Source organism: Pteronotus mesoamericanus, unplaced genomic scaffold, assembly GCF_021234165.1.
Source record: "Pteronotus mesoamericanus isolate MK-2021 breed Mesoamerican mustached bat unplaced genomic scaffold, CSHL_Meso_final contig_124, whole genome shotgun sequence".
NCBI lineage: Eukaryota > Metazoa > Chordata > Mammalia > Chiroptera > Mormoopidae > Pteronotus > Pteronotus mesoamericanus.
In genome coordinates this window covers 7711576-7726585 of record NW_026555051.1, presented here as the reverse complement: position 1 = coordinate 7726585, position 15010 = coordinate 7711576, and the positions used below count along the sequence as shown (strand labels likewise).

Sequence of the window (15010 nt, the reverse complement as noted above, 5' to 3'; positions counted from 1 at the left end):
GTTCCTTTCCCTATAGTACCACTGTAGTCTCTTTCTCTACACCTTGTTCATTTAAAATTTTTATCATGGTAATCATTATTATTTTTGACCTCCTTGCATCTGAGCACATTGTGCGGTTGTACTCTCTTTGAATTTAGGTATGGCCATGTGACTTTCTTTGCACAATGAAACTCAAGTAGGAGGGATATCAGCAACTTATGAATAGAAACTTTAAGACCACTGCGGGATTTGCTGCATTCATTTCCTGCTGCTGTGGAGACTATAGGAACCACACGTTAAGATAAAGTCTTTGTCAGCCTGATTCCCCAAGTGACAACAATGTGCAGCCCCTCCCTGTAGACATGTATTGAGCAAATTGCATGAGTGAGGAAAAAAGCTTTACTGCTATGAAGTCATTGAGATTTGGGGGTTCCTCATCATCACAGCATAATCTGACCCGTCCTGACCAATGCATACAGGAAATTGATGCTTCATTTCTTTATTATCTTTCTCCCACTAGACCATAAGATCTGTGAGGGCAGAAGCCATGCTTTGAGTCATCAATGTTCATTTGGTAAGTAACTAAATATGTAACACAACAGACACTTCAGAGGTAATTTTGAGTGAAAGAAGAAATGAGTGGGGGGAAGGCAGAAACAAATGTATTTGAAAAAATAAAGAAAATAAATTAAATGAAAAAAAGGAGAAGAAATGAATATACCCTCACCCTTGATTGTTAAATATGACTTTATACCATGTTATAGACATTTTGATGAAGTCTAATTATATTAGAATGTTAGTAATGTTAGTATGCATTTACATAGTACTTTTAAAAATCCCATAAAATATATTCACCCATTTATAAACCTTTTGTACTTCAACATTTGTTAAATATGGTAAATGCCAAAAGTGCACAAGAGTATAGATAAAAGCATAGAGGTCATCTGAATGAATGTTAAGAATGCAGTACAGTGTGTGGGAAATAATTAATTCAATGTAAATCCTTCAATATACATGCTATCAAGGATTCCATGTTTTTCTATGCTGGCCTTGTAGTGTAGGTGGACTTTGGAAGAGTTCTTCCCCTGATTTAATTGGAACGGGACACCTCCTCTGTAAGATGATATGTAGAGCTTAACACATTCTTATAATTCCATAGTTTTAAATATTTTATTATTATCAATAAAGTTATTTGGCCAACATTAACTCAGTTATTTCTCCAAATAAAAAATAATCACATAACTCAGGCATGTAGATATGACTAGCTCCACTCTTCATGTGAGAAAACTGAAATTCATGAAAATCACAGTATGTCAAGTAAGTAACATAGCTGAAGTCCAAACCTAGACTTTGCCTTTTAATCATTCCAGTCACTTTTTTGGTGATCTTACATATATCAAATATTTTAAATTAATTTAGTAAATAGCAATAGTGTTCCTATTTTACAGAGTAGGATATTGTGACTAGTCCAACTTCACGGTTACCTAGTGGCAGAATTGTTTATTTATGCTGCCTCTACTGTCTTCCTCACTTTCTTCCTTTGACCATGGTTCCTGAGTATCTTGCAGAACTATAGGCTAATTTGGGCCAGAAGATATCATGCTATCCAATTGTTTGCTTCTATATTTTTGCTGTTCTAAGCTATAACAATTGCCAGTTGCCTGAACCACTAATATTTCAATATAAGCACTTAAAACCCTCAATATAGCACTGTGTTATAATGCAATAGCAATGCTAGATAAAAGCCAGTGGCATGAAGAGGGAGCTGACCCTTATTGGCAGGCCTACCAGTTACTAGTGGTTAGTTCAACCCTAGCTTCTTTCTCCAGTGGCATTCTGTAACAGCTTCAAATCTGCCACCAGGAGGCACAGTGCATATGACAGTAGTCTTCTGACTTCTTAATAACAAATACGGAGATTGCTGTGTTAAAAAGCTTAAAGGCTGTAAACCTTGCTACCTGGGCTCTTTAATCAATGACTATTTGAGACAACATTACTATTATACTCACACTCTTTTTTCTACTCTAGAATGTATGTCAAGGATTAAACATACAGGTTCGAATTTCGATGGGAAGACCCAGGAGCAAAGGCAGCGTTAGCAAAACAAATGTTGGACCCTGACTGCATTGCAGGTGATTAACGACACTTAGCCTTGATCCCTAAAGGTTCCCTTTCTGCCCCTTACTATCCCAGTTTCTAATACAAACCAGATACTCCAATTTTTTCTTTATTAAGGTGATCCTTCCTATCAGGCGCAATTCCTCAGAGGTGAAGATTGGCCTTTGTTAATATTTATGATTGCAAAGATCTTTGGAAGTTTTCTCACTTGAAAAAGGAGGATGATAATAGTATCTGCTTCACAAAAGGGCAAGTAGAATGATAAATATAAATGTGTTTTGTAAAATAGAAAGGAGTCTATGGTTTTTTATTAATATAGAAATATGTTAAATATAGAGATAATAATGACTACCTCTCAAGCTTGTGGAAAATTTGAGAAAACTAATGAGATTATATTTATAACACCCTCAGGCTTCTTCAAAAATAATTGGTATATAATGTCATGTATAATTAATGATCAGTTATTTATTTTGTATTTATACTCAGTTCAGGGAAGCAGTATTTTTTACTGTTTGATTTACAAGATGGCAATGGACTTGAAAATGACCACATGGTAAATAATTAATTTGGTAGACCACACACCTAGGCATATCAAAAATATGATACCCAAGATGCCATATTATTTTGAAATATCAGATCTAAAAAATATATAGCTTTGTCTATTTCTCAAGGCTCTGTGAATTTAATGAAGGTGTTTTCATCTAATTCAGCATGGTAGAATTCAGTTTGAAGTTGACTGTTAAACTTGTTTGAATGATCAAATTTAACTGCTATTTTAAAAAAGAACCTACATTAACTAGAGTAAGACTTAAAAGTACTAGACCAACCAAGTATAATGCTGTTCAAAAATAAGCATTGTTAACATAGAAGGGTTGGCAAAGGAAACTCTGAAAACTTCCTCTTTGTAAGTATGAAGAGAAAAAATAGATATGAGTTAATAAGTGGTTTTTACATTCAATCTCTCATAAAAGAAGCTGTGTTAAAGTCTCTTGCCGTCTTCTAATTCCCTAATCATCACTACTTAATAGCTACTCTGTGCAATGTAGTATGCCAGACTCTGCTTCTTCAAAGAATTATAACACTGTTGAGTGATCTTTCCAAATTTATAGACCAGTTCAGTAGTGAGGGCATGTATATATAAGGACAGTTAAAAACGCATGAGAGGTAACAAGTGCCAAATGAATGATATGGAAAATAAATATCCCATAAAAGTTTGAAGAGGAAGAGATCCTTGAGGGATGTTTACCGAAGCTTATAAAAGTGAGAAGAGCTTATTAGTCATTCATAAGTTATCATTTTATTATTGAGTAATAAGGGTAGCTTACATTTTATAAACACAACATACTTATCAAATATATTGTTTGCAAAATTTTTCTCCCAGTCTGTGGCTTATTTTTAACTTCCTTAATAGTATCTGTTGAAGCATAAAAACTCCAATTTTATGATGTCCAATTTTTTCTTTACGGACCATCCTCTGGGGATTATATTTAAGAACTCTTTGTCCAACTCATGGTCATGAGAATATCTTTCCTACAGGTTCTTTTAAAAGTTTAATAGTTTCAGCTCTTACATTTTGGTATATTATTCATTTTGAGTTAATGTTTGTGTATGGTATGAGGTAAGGGTCGAAATTCATCTGTTTACATATGGATATCCAATTGTGTCAGCACTCTTCGTATATTTTTTCCCTCACTGGACTGCCTTGACACTTTTGTTAAAAAAGTTAACCATAAATGTAAGAATTTTACTTCTGTCCTCCAAATCGTTTCTCTTTGCCAGTGTGCCACTATTTTGATTAGTGCATAATTATAATAAGTTTTGATATTGAAAAGATAAGTCCTCCAACTTTTTCTTTTTCAAAATGGTTTGGTTATTTTCAGTTCTTTGCATTTCAATATAAAATTTAGGAATAGCTTGTCAATTTCTACAAAAATCCCTGCTGATATTTTGATAGATATTACTTTGAATCAACAGATTAATTTGAGGAGAATTGCTACCTTAACAATATTGAAGGTGAACATAGAAGGCTTCTCCATTGATTTGTATCTTCTTTCATTTCTCTCAGCAACATCTTATAGTTTTCAGTGTACAGAACATGAACTTCTTTTATTAAATTTAATCATAAGTATTTTTTCACTTTTTGAGTCTTTACAAATGGAATTGTGATCTTAATTTCATGTATGGGTAGTTCATTGCTAATGTGTAGAAATTTAATTGATGTTTCTATATTTATCCTGGTTCCTTTGACCTTGCTGAACTAGTATATTAGTTTTAATGTTTTTGAATTTATAGTCTTTAGTATTTTCTACATACAATTTCATGTTTGCTTACAAATAAAAATACTTTTCCTTTCTAATATTCATTCCATTAATTTGTTTATATTGCTTTATTACACTGTCCAGAATCCAGGATAAGGCTGAATAGAATAATGAGAGTGAACGTCCTTGTCTGTTCCCAGACTTAAGGGGAAATATTCATTCTTTCATATTAAATATAATGTTAGCTGTAGGTTTTTTCATAGATGCTCTTTATCAGGTTGAGGAAAATCCTGTAGATTCCTAATTTGTTTAGAGTTTAGAATTTTCTCTATTGAAAAGGAACAAACATTTTTGCCATTAATTCTATTAATGTAGCAATTTACAATTATCAAAAGAGATGTAAATTATTAAATTGAACCAAATAGAAATTTTAGAGATAAAAATATAACTGAAATAAAAATTTACTAGGGGACTCAACAGCATATTTGAAATGATAGGAGAAGGAAATCAAACAAAGAAAAGCAGAATTAAACAGAAAATGTAAAAAATGAAGGAAAAGCAGCAGAGTCTCAGAGATCTATGGGAAACAATGATTATATGTATAAAGGACTCCCAGAAGAGGATCAAGAGAAAGTGTCAGAACAAAATATTTTTTAATAATAGCTAAAAACTTTCTATATTTGAAGAAAAATGTTGATTTAGACTTCCAAGAAACTCAACAAATTAGAAGATAGACACAAAGGAGTTCAGTAGAAACATGGAAGTCACCAATGTTTTTGTTCATAGCCATAAACAAAAAGAACATCTTGCCCTGGCCGAAAGGCTCAGTTGATTAGCTGTTGTCTCCAAATGGAAAGGTCACAGGTCTGATTCAGGTCAGGGCACATGCCTGGGTTGCAAGTTTGGTCCCTGGTCAAGGTGTGTGCAGGAGGCAACCAATCAATGTATCGCTCCCACATCAACATTTCTCTTCTCTTTCTCCCTCCCTTCCCTGCTCTCTGGATTATACGTATATATTCTTGAAAATGGCAAGAGAATAGTAACTCATTACATACAGAAAGAAAAACAATATAACCTATAGTTGACTTCTCACCAGAAACAATTAAGTTCAATTCAGGTGCTGGAAAAAAAAGTAAACTAAAAATTCTATGTTCAATAAAACTATACTTTAAAAATGAAAATGAAATGCTAATATTATTTGAATGTAGAAAAAATCCCAAAGAATCTACCCACAACTTCTGAAACTATAAGTTTAACAAGGTCGGAGGATACAAAGTCAATGTAGAAAACTAAACAGTGTCTTAGCAATTAACATGTGGGATTTGAGACTTTTTAAAAGATGATACTTATAATAGTTTCAAAAACAGGCATTTAAAATAGTTCCTCTGCTCTCTGAAAATTGCGTTCCTAACTTTTTGTAAACTGTAATGGCACAAAGCTAAATATATCCCCTGATTTCCAAAAGGTTGCAATCACTTCATTTTTATGGAAGGCCTACATTAGCACCTATTTTTGCTAAATGACCAAAGAGAATATTTCACTTTTACAAAAAAGAAAATCCATTACCATACTCATGGAGGTATTTCTTAAAAGCACTGTAACTCAGCCTTTGGAAAGCATATTTAGGTATATGTCGAACAAAAAATGTACAGAATTTATGTGTGGAAATATACAAAACATTGATAAAAGAAATTGAGGAGGATAAAATTAGTGTAAAATGTACTGTGTACTTTGAGCCCTACCATTTGTATGTGCATTGATATTCTTTATTTATTGGATCACTGTTGTCATTCTTTCCTTTAATTCCTCACATTTGGCTTCCTTTAGTTCCTTGAACATATCAATAGCTCCTCTGTAGTCTAAGTCCAATATTTATACCCTCTCAGAGTCAGTTTCTACTGACTGCTCTTTTCCCATGAGTGTGGTCACAATTCCTATTTCTTTGCACATCTTATAATACTTTTAGAACATTTTAGATAACATCTTGCAACTCTATATCTGAATCTTTCCTGAGTTGTGTTTTTTTTTTTGATGTTTGTTTGTTTAGTGACTTGTGTGCACTTGTGTGACTGTGGATATGCTGTCTCCCATGGTGTGTGATAATATGTGGCCACTGATATCTCTGCTCAGATTATGGTTCTAGCCTTTGCTTATGGATCTATGTTTGGATTGGGGAATGCACTTAAAGTTCAAGCTGTTTATAAATTTGACCCATCTTTTACTTTCTGCTCTCTGGCTTCTCATCCGTACTCACACAGGTTTCACGATCATTCAAGTGATGTATAGCTGGCTAGCTCCTCCTCCATTCTCTTCTGCTCCTGTGCACAACCTCATAAATGCAGTTTTTCAGACCACCAAAGTATGTGCAAGCTCCTCAAAGCCTACTACAATTTTCTCATTCCATGATCTCCCTGTTATATTTCTGGCTACTCAGCTTTGCAGTGTTAAAAATCAAGCCAGCTACCTCTGGCAGCAAAGCCTCTGTTTTTCAGAGCTTACTCTCTTGTGGTGGAACTACCATTCTGATGAAGCCAGGGAAAGGATTTGTGATAGCCTCCCTGAACTAAAAAACCAGAACACCCCATTGTTCTTACCCAAATATCAGTAGCTTTTCTTGAATGAACACTTCTAAATTTATGGTATACCTGTGGCTGATTTCCAGAGTCCTAAAATTGTTGTTTTAGACAATTTTATCATTGTTTATTGGGGAGAAAATGTGATATTCTGCCATTCTGGAAGTCTTACATCCCAATTATTTTTTTAATTAAAATATTAAGATATATTATATATACTTACCTATACACTGACCATTTTGGTGCTCTTCATTCCTTCTTATAGATCTGAGTTTATATCTGATATGAGATCCTTTTTACCTGAAGAACTTTAATATTCCTCATGTTACAAATTTGCTTGTGAATTCTCTTACCTTTTGTATTTCTTTAAAAGTCTTTCTTTACCTATACTTGTGAAGAATTTTTTTTTAGATATAGAATTCTAAGTTGACAGTCTGATTTTTCCTTTCAGTGTGTAAAAGTTGTTGTTCCATTGTCTTATGGTTTTCATTTTGCTAACAGAAAATCAGGAGAAATTCTTAACTATTTACTCTCTTCTTTTTTCCTCTGGCTAATATTAATACTTCTTATTTATCACTAATATTCAGCAATTCAATTATATAATGCCCAAATGTGGTTTTCTCTGCAGTTCTTCTCTTTCGAATTTGTTGATGTTGGATCTAGCAGTTTGCATTTTTTTAAAGGGAGGGCTTTTTTTTTTTTTAGATTTTATTTATTTTCAGAGAAAGGGAGGGAGAAAGAGAGGGAGAGAAACATCAATGTGTGGTTGCCTCCCACATGCACCCTACTGGGGGCCTGGCCCACAACCCAGGCATGTGCCCTGACTGGTAACGGGACTGGAGACCCTTTGGTTTGCAGGCCAGAGCTCAGTCCACTGAGCTACACCAGCCAGAGCTGCATTTTTTTATTACGTTTAGACAACTTCAGTCATAATTTCTTCAAATTGTTGTTTTCTGTAACTGTATAACTTCTCTCCTAGGAAGCCAATTGCTTATGTATTAGATTGCCTGACATTAGTACACATGTCATTGAGACTTCTGGCTTTCTTTTTTTTTTCCCCTGTGGCTTTGTTTGGGTATTTTCTTTGTTAAATCTTTAAATTCACCCATCTTTAAATTATATTTTTGTACTTAATATTTTATTACAAATATCCAGGAATGTTTTTCAGGCATTATATTTTTCAACTCTGGGATCTCCATGTGGTTCTTTTTAAAAATATCTTTCATTTCTCTCCTAATCATATTTAAGTCACAGTCTTGTACAGATGAAACATATTTATGAGTATATAGCTTTTGAAATATCCCACCTGCTAATTGTATCATCTCTGTCATTTTTATTCTGTTTCTATTGACTGCTTTTTCTCTTGGTAACAGGTAAAATTTTCGTGTTTCTTTCATGTTTAATACTATTTGATTAAATGCTTTAGATTTTAAATTTTACATTCCCGAGCAATGATTTTTGTGGTATTCAGTATTGATTTTTGTTCTAGTCAACAAGTAAATTACTTGTGTATGAATCTGATTCTTTTTAGGCTTATAGTTTATCTTTTTGTGGTACATATAGAGTAAAATTTACAATAGTGTTAGTTTACTCTCACTATTTATCATTCTGGAGTCTTCACAAAAAGTCCCATGTACTTAATTGAAGTATTTCCACTCCAGCTGGTAGAAATTCTAGTCCTTTGTGAACTCTAGAAATTATTTAGCACATAATCTCTTGACTATTTTTCTTTTTTCAATAGTTTTTGTTTTCCTCGCCTCATACAATTTTATGTTAAGCAGTCACAGCTAAGCACTCAATGGATATTAGATTTGTAGAGCTCTGTTTCTACATAGCTCTCACCTCCATAATACTCTGTCCTATCATGTTTAGGCACCTTGGCCTCCCTGAGCTCTAACTTTTGTCTAAAAGTTCTTTTGGGTTCAGGTTTTCTAGGGTGTGTTTGGGTTCTCTTACTCTGAGCCATGGTCCAGAATTGCCTCTAACCTGAAAGCTGGGACTGTCATTGGGCTGACATCATTATTTTTCCTTCTCTCAATAGTCAGAGCCCTGTGTTTTCCAATGACATACTGTTTGCTAAATTTAGCATATAAAAATATAGGTCAAGTATCTAAATTTGAATTTAGGTAAGCAACAAACAGTTATTTAGTATCAGTAGGTCTCAAATAATGCATGAGACATACAAACACTAAAATTGTTTATCATATTTAACTTGAATTCTACATTTTACCTCACAATCCTGAGAAACAACTATTTTCTATATATTTTTTACAGTTTCTATTGTTACTGTGGGAGGACATTCCCATAGCAGTTACTCCTTTTATAGGTAAAAGCACAAGTCCTGATATTATTTGTTCATGAGTATTCTACATTATGAATCTCACATTGTTGATTTTACCAAACTTGTTGTCTTCTTTTAAAGGGTATATATTGAAATTTGTTTTTCTGGCAGCTAAGTAACAATAGCTATGCTTGATCATTTTGAATGTTTTTTAAAGCTTTCTTCTGGTGTTTCTACAGTGGCCTATAGTCTAGGGCTAGTTAGTTCACTATTAAGATGTGACCCTTCTGGAGTTTCTATTGAATGCCTTAGTTTTCAGCAATTCTCATTACATTGGCTAGTCAGAGCTCTAATATCTCCCAGCCCTACGTGAGCTCTGGGAATTGTTCAGCTAAATCTCTCTAGTGATTGTTCCTTTCCTGCCTCATGGAGCTTTGCCTTATATAAGTGTAGCACAATATTCCACCAAAGACTCAAGAGGATCCCTATGCAGCTATCTGGAGCTCTTTCTCTGCATAGTTCCCTCCTCTCTGGTACTTTGTCCTGCATTTCTAGCCACCTCAGCTTCTCCACACTATAATCTCTGTCTCCTTAACTCAGCAAGGCCACAGTGCTCTGCTGGGAATCCCCCCTCCTACACTGCAGTCTGGAAAGTACCTCCAGGAATAAAGCCCAACATAGGGTTCATCTTGTGTCTTTCCCTCCTGTATCACATTCCTGTGCTAACTATTGTCCAAAACCACTTATTTTATAATGGCCAGAAGCCGAAGTCTGACTTTTAGAACATTTGTATCTGTGAGGTACTTATGCTTCTTCTTCAGCCTCATTATAAATTCTGCACCGGGGGCTGGGGGAGATGGCATCTGTCTCATCCTTATCTTGATAGCCTCGTATCTATTTGGTTTCTCAGTTGAAAGTGAAGCCTGGAAAATCACCAGTTTAAAATACTGTTACGTGTTAGCTTCTGGGCTCTATGCTCTGCACTGGTCAAAATTATTACTTACTCTTCAGGATCCAGCATAGTGTCAGGAAAAGAGTAGGTGTACAATAAACATTTAATAAATATAAGAATAAATTAATCAATGATAAGGCATGGGGATTGGAACTGGCAGTTGGTTCCAGATTTGTGGACCAAGTAGTTCGGACATTGTCTGTATGCAGCCAAAACCAGTGGGGACGGGGATGAGCTAAGCTCAGTGTGGTGCTCTTTAGAATTTTCACTTGGAAAAGATTTCAGAGAGAGCTACACTAGTATGGTGTGATCAGTTTAGGAAAAACAGAAGGCAGGCTGATAAAAGAGGCCTGAGTGAAAAATAATCAACAAATTACACATTTCAATTAAAAGTGGGCTTAGGATGGACCTGGCTTCTGAAATTAGGCGAAGAGGATGACAGTCCTAAGTGTCCTGTCACAGGAAAATGAGAGCCAAAGAAGTCTGACAGAGCACGCTATGGAAAATGTACCAAAAGTCAGGGGAAACTAGGGCTGTATAATCTTTAAGATTCCTTCCTTTTCAAACAGTCGTTCATTCATTCACTCACTCATTCAAATACTTATGATTGAACATGTCTTATGTTCCAGCAAATGACTTAGCAATACAAAAATATCAAAACTCCCCCTGTCTTAAAGGAGAGCAACACATCGTTCTAGGGAAATAGACATGTAAACAACTAACTGCAATAAAAATAATAAAGTTCCTAATCAAAGTCTTCATTTACTCTTTGAGGGTCACTGCTGGTGGTTTCAGGGGAGAGAATTCTGCAGTAGTTTAAGTAGGGTTTATGTGATTCTGAAGTAAAATAGCAATATAGTATGTGGGATAGGCTTCCACTGCTGCCATACATAAGAAACAATTTGAGTCACTCTTAGGAAGTCAACAGAAGAAAGGCGAAACTGAGCTGGAGAGTGGTGAATATATATTCTTAACTATTGATATTAGTTTGTACTTTCGCTAGAAAAAGACATGTCTAAGCCACATTATCATACTATTTATTTTTTTTTCTTTTTTTTTTATTTTTTTTTATTTTTTATTTTTTTTTGTTTTACACACTGTACATTTTATTAAATACTGGGTTTTACTAGAACAAATGAACTTCTGATAGAAGTTTCATTTAAAAAATGTGGCTCTGTTCAAATTCCTACTTGACACTGCTTTTTGCCTAAGTATTCTACTTTTACTGGTTCTTTACTCAGTCATTATGGGCAGAAAAATTAATTTCTTATAACAAAACAAAGGAATTTCTCAAGTGGTACGACACTCAATCCGTATAACAGAAATACTCCCCAAGTGTGGACAGGACCACAACAGAGTATATGATCAGAGAACACATTGCTTTTCACGGTATATTTGTAATAGCTACAGGTAACACTGCTAACTCATGCACAGTAAGTCTTTACTACCTACTGAAGGTCTCTGCCTTACACACGAAAATTATTCATGTCCCAGGGTTTGGCATTTAGCTAAAAATTAAGCTATGCTGGAAAATGTCTGTCAAACGGGCTTTCAGACCACCACAGAAAAGCTGTCAGCTATAATATCCATCCTGGAATCGTGGCGGCAAGTTCCTGGGAGTGGCTTTTTCCTGTGTTTTGATCAAGTCTATGATGGCTGAGAGGACTGCACAGTCTCTGGATTTCGTGTCCTTCCAGTCAACAGGATGGGGACTTTCGATCTTCTCTTGCAGAAGGGTATCTAATTCCTTCCTTAATTCCTTAACAAGATGGGCAATTCTGGCTGGAGACTGAAAGACAATCCACTCATCAACAGCAATAGTTTCCTGATCATTATCCTTCTGGATGGAAATATCGCCTCCAAAGAACAAGAGACAGTATGGGGAAACTTCTGTGCAGTCATACAAGTATATACTACTTGTTCTCATCTTTAGGTGATAGATAAGCCAGTTATAGTGAAAATCTGTTTGCTCCACATTAACAGACTTAGGGTGAATAGCAACCAGTCCATCAGTTTTTGTGTAAACTTTCAACATTTTTCTTTTTTTACCCAAATTTAGTCGAATTTTAGCAACTTTGGGATATAAACCAGCACAGATGACAGCTTTAATTATCTTCTCATTATCTGAATTTATATTAGATTTCGGATCTTTGGGATTTCTACTGCTTACAAATCCAGCTCCAAGAAGATGCTCAGCAAACTGCCCTTTCATGTTATGCAGCATCTGCAACGTATTTGAAGACAGAAAATACTCCCAGCAATAGTCTTTTTCATATCTGAAACCACGTCGTCTAGCTTCTTCCCATCCCTCAAATGCATTCACAACTGTCAGGTGGTCACTTTTAGAATCCTTTGCCAATTCCTTTCTTCTTGCATCTGCGACCTTTTCTTTCCCCAATGGGATCACAAAGGGATCCTTGAAGCTGAGACTCGCAGCGATGGTAAGTACTGGGTCTAAACAACAGAACAGAGCCCCAAAAAGAATCATCTTTCCAATGTGTGGCTCAACTGGTAATCGTGCTAAATGGACTCCAAGAGGTGTCAATTCTTCTTGTTTATCCAGAGCATTCAGTTCCATCAGGTGCTTTATGGAGAGTGACACCGCTTCATTTGATGGTGGATCCATTAACCTACTCAGAAAATGAGCGATTCCGCCAAGCCTTAAGATCTTTATTTGTAAACAAAGTTCTTCCAGAGGAGTTCTCAAGATCTCTGGCAGTTGATAGTCATCTAGAAGGCTTGCTCGAAGACCATTATACAGATGATAGCAATGGCCAGGCTGAACTCTTCCAGCTCGACCTTTCCTTTGTTTGGCATTAGCTTTACTGACCCACTCAGCAGACATTGTGCTGATGTTGTTCTGGGTGTCAAAGTGTGTCTCCTTTATTTTTCCTCCATCTATCACATAAACTACATCATCTATGGTTATGCTAGTCTCTGCAATGTTCGTAGCAATTACTATTTTCCGAACACCAGGAGGGGTTCTTTTAAATACCTGTGTCTGGTTAACTGTAGGCATCAGTGAATGTAAAGGTATAATAAGAAACTTGTCTGATTTAAACATCACTTGTGACATCAAGAGATCATGTAAAGTGCTGATATTGTCCCAGCCTGGAAGGAAGACCAATATTGCACCATCCTCTTCTTCCAAAACAATGTATCGAATAAGGGCAGCAATCAAATTCAGATCAACTTTATCATCATCCACCATTTTTATAACATCTACAGTACTTGCAGAATACCTCTTCTGCAGCTCCCTTATATAATCTGGCCAGCGTTCTTTATAAATTGCTTCTTTTTCTTCTTTTTCTTGTCTATTTACATGCCCTTGCATGAAACTCCTCTTAAACTGGGATCTGTGTTCTTTTTGTTCTGGAACATATCTTATTTTTTCAATTATATCTTCCAAAAGATACTCCACAACCGGAAAAGTAAAACCAGGTATATGTATCATTGGACAGTTACCAAAATATTCTGAAAATTTCTCAGCATTCAATGTTGCACTCATCAATATTACCTTCAGATCAGGCCGATAACTTAGAAGGTCTTTAACAACAGTCATTAAAACATCTGACTGCAGATTTCTCTCATGGATTTCATCAAGCACAATATGACTAACACTGGACAAATGCGAGTCTGACTGGAGCCACTGAAGGATGATTCCTGTCGTACAGTATAATATAGAACCCTGTTTCCTTGGCAGCCGGCTCTGCAGACGAATTTGGTATCCAGTACTATTACCATTGCCACAAGATTCTGCCCTTTCTGCAGCCACTCTCTCTGCAACTGAAATGGCACTAATTCTTCTTGGCTGAGTACAAACTATCCTGCACGCAGATCCTTTTCCTCTTTCGATGTAATTATCCAAAATGAACTGAGTTACTTGAGTGGTTTTTCCACAACCAGTTTCACCACTTATTACTGTCACCTGATTATTATCGATCATATTTACCAATTCCTTTTGCATTCCAAATGAAGGCAGCTTTTCCCTGAAATGCTGCATTTCAATATACCGAGGGTCAGTTTTTTTCTTTTGCAAATCTTCCAGTAACTGTTGGTCTAAAGTTACATCTGGTTTATTTTCTTGCAAGAGATACTCAGAATCTCGGTCAATATATTTGTCCCTGATTCTAAATGTCCTTTTTTCTTGATTTATCAATTTTTTTTCCTGGTCCTCAAATTTCTTCTCTGAGTTTGGTTTGTTCTCAGCAGGAGCTTCGGTACCATACCCATGATCTTCCGGAGCAAACCAGGATATTTGTGATTCTGAATCTTTATCATTCTTAGCTTGGACAGAATGTAGGAGCTGCACAATTTGTTCTTCTCGATGTTCATCCATGTGTACTACAGCTCTCTCCTGCCTCTCGGCTTCCTTGTTCTTCTGCCCCTGTTTCTTCGCGTACCACAAGCCGATTTCGCGGCCTCTCAGGTGCCCGGGATGTCGGCCCCGGCCTCCTCGACCACCGCCTCCTCCTCCGCCACCGCCTCCGGAGCCTCGGTTCCCTCCATGGCCCCCTCCATGACTTCCTCCACAGCCCCCACCGGAGCTGCGGGGCCCACCATCGCGGCCCCAGCTCTGATGGTAGTCATAGCTCATTGTCCCACCGGACTACAATGCGTGAGAACCTGTACCCGATCTATCATACTATTTAGTATTACTCTGTATAAGGGTAACTGACCCATTTAAAAAATGACTTTTTTTAAAAAAACTTGACATCATGAAACTGGCTGGAGTCATGTGAAAAAATACCATATTTTTTATGTCAAAAAGCCCAAAGTCACAGCTGTCGACAGAATCTGAATGCATATCCCATGGGCCCCACTAGGGCTTGTTCTGCTCATAATGTAA

The 15010-nt window shown here is 36.0% G+C and overlaps 1 protein-coding gene across 1 annotated transcript; it reads right to left on the bottom strand.

Annotated features, from left to right (window-relative positions):
- Positions 1-11266: 11266 nt before the first annotated feature.
- LOC129082457 (ATP-dependent DNA/RNA helicase DHX36-like) lies at positions 11267-14781 on the bottom strand. Its single transcript, XM_054588156.1, has one exon. The coding sequence runs from the start codon at positions 14756-14758 to the stop codon at positions 11735-11737; it is 3024 nt and encodes a 1007-aa protein (XP_054444131.1). The 5' UTR covers positions 14759-14781; the 3' UTR covers positions 11267-11734.
- Between the last annotated feature and the right edge of the window lie 229 nt (positions 14782-15010).

Coding starts and splice junctions, on each gene's coding strand:
- LOC129082457 (XM_054588156.1), bottom strand. CDS start 14,758: ATGAGCTATGACTACCATCAGAGCTGGGGCCGCGATGGTGGGCCCCGC.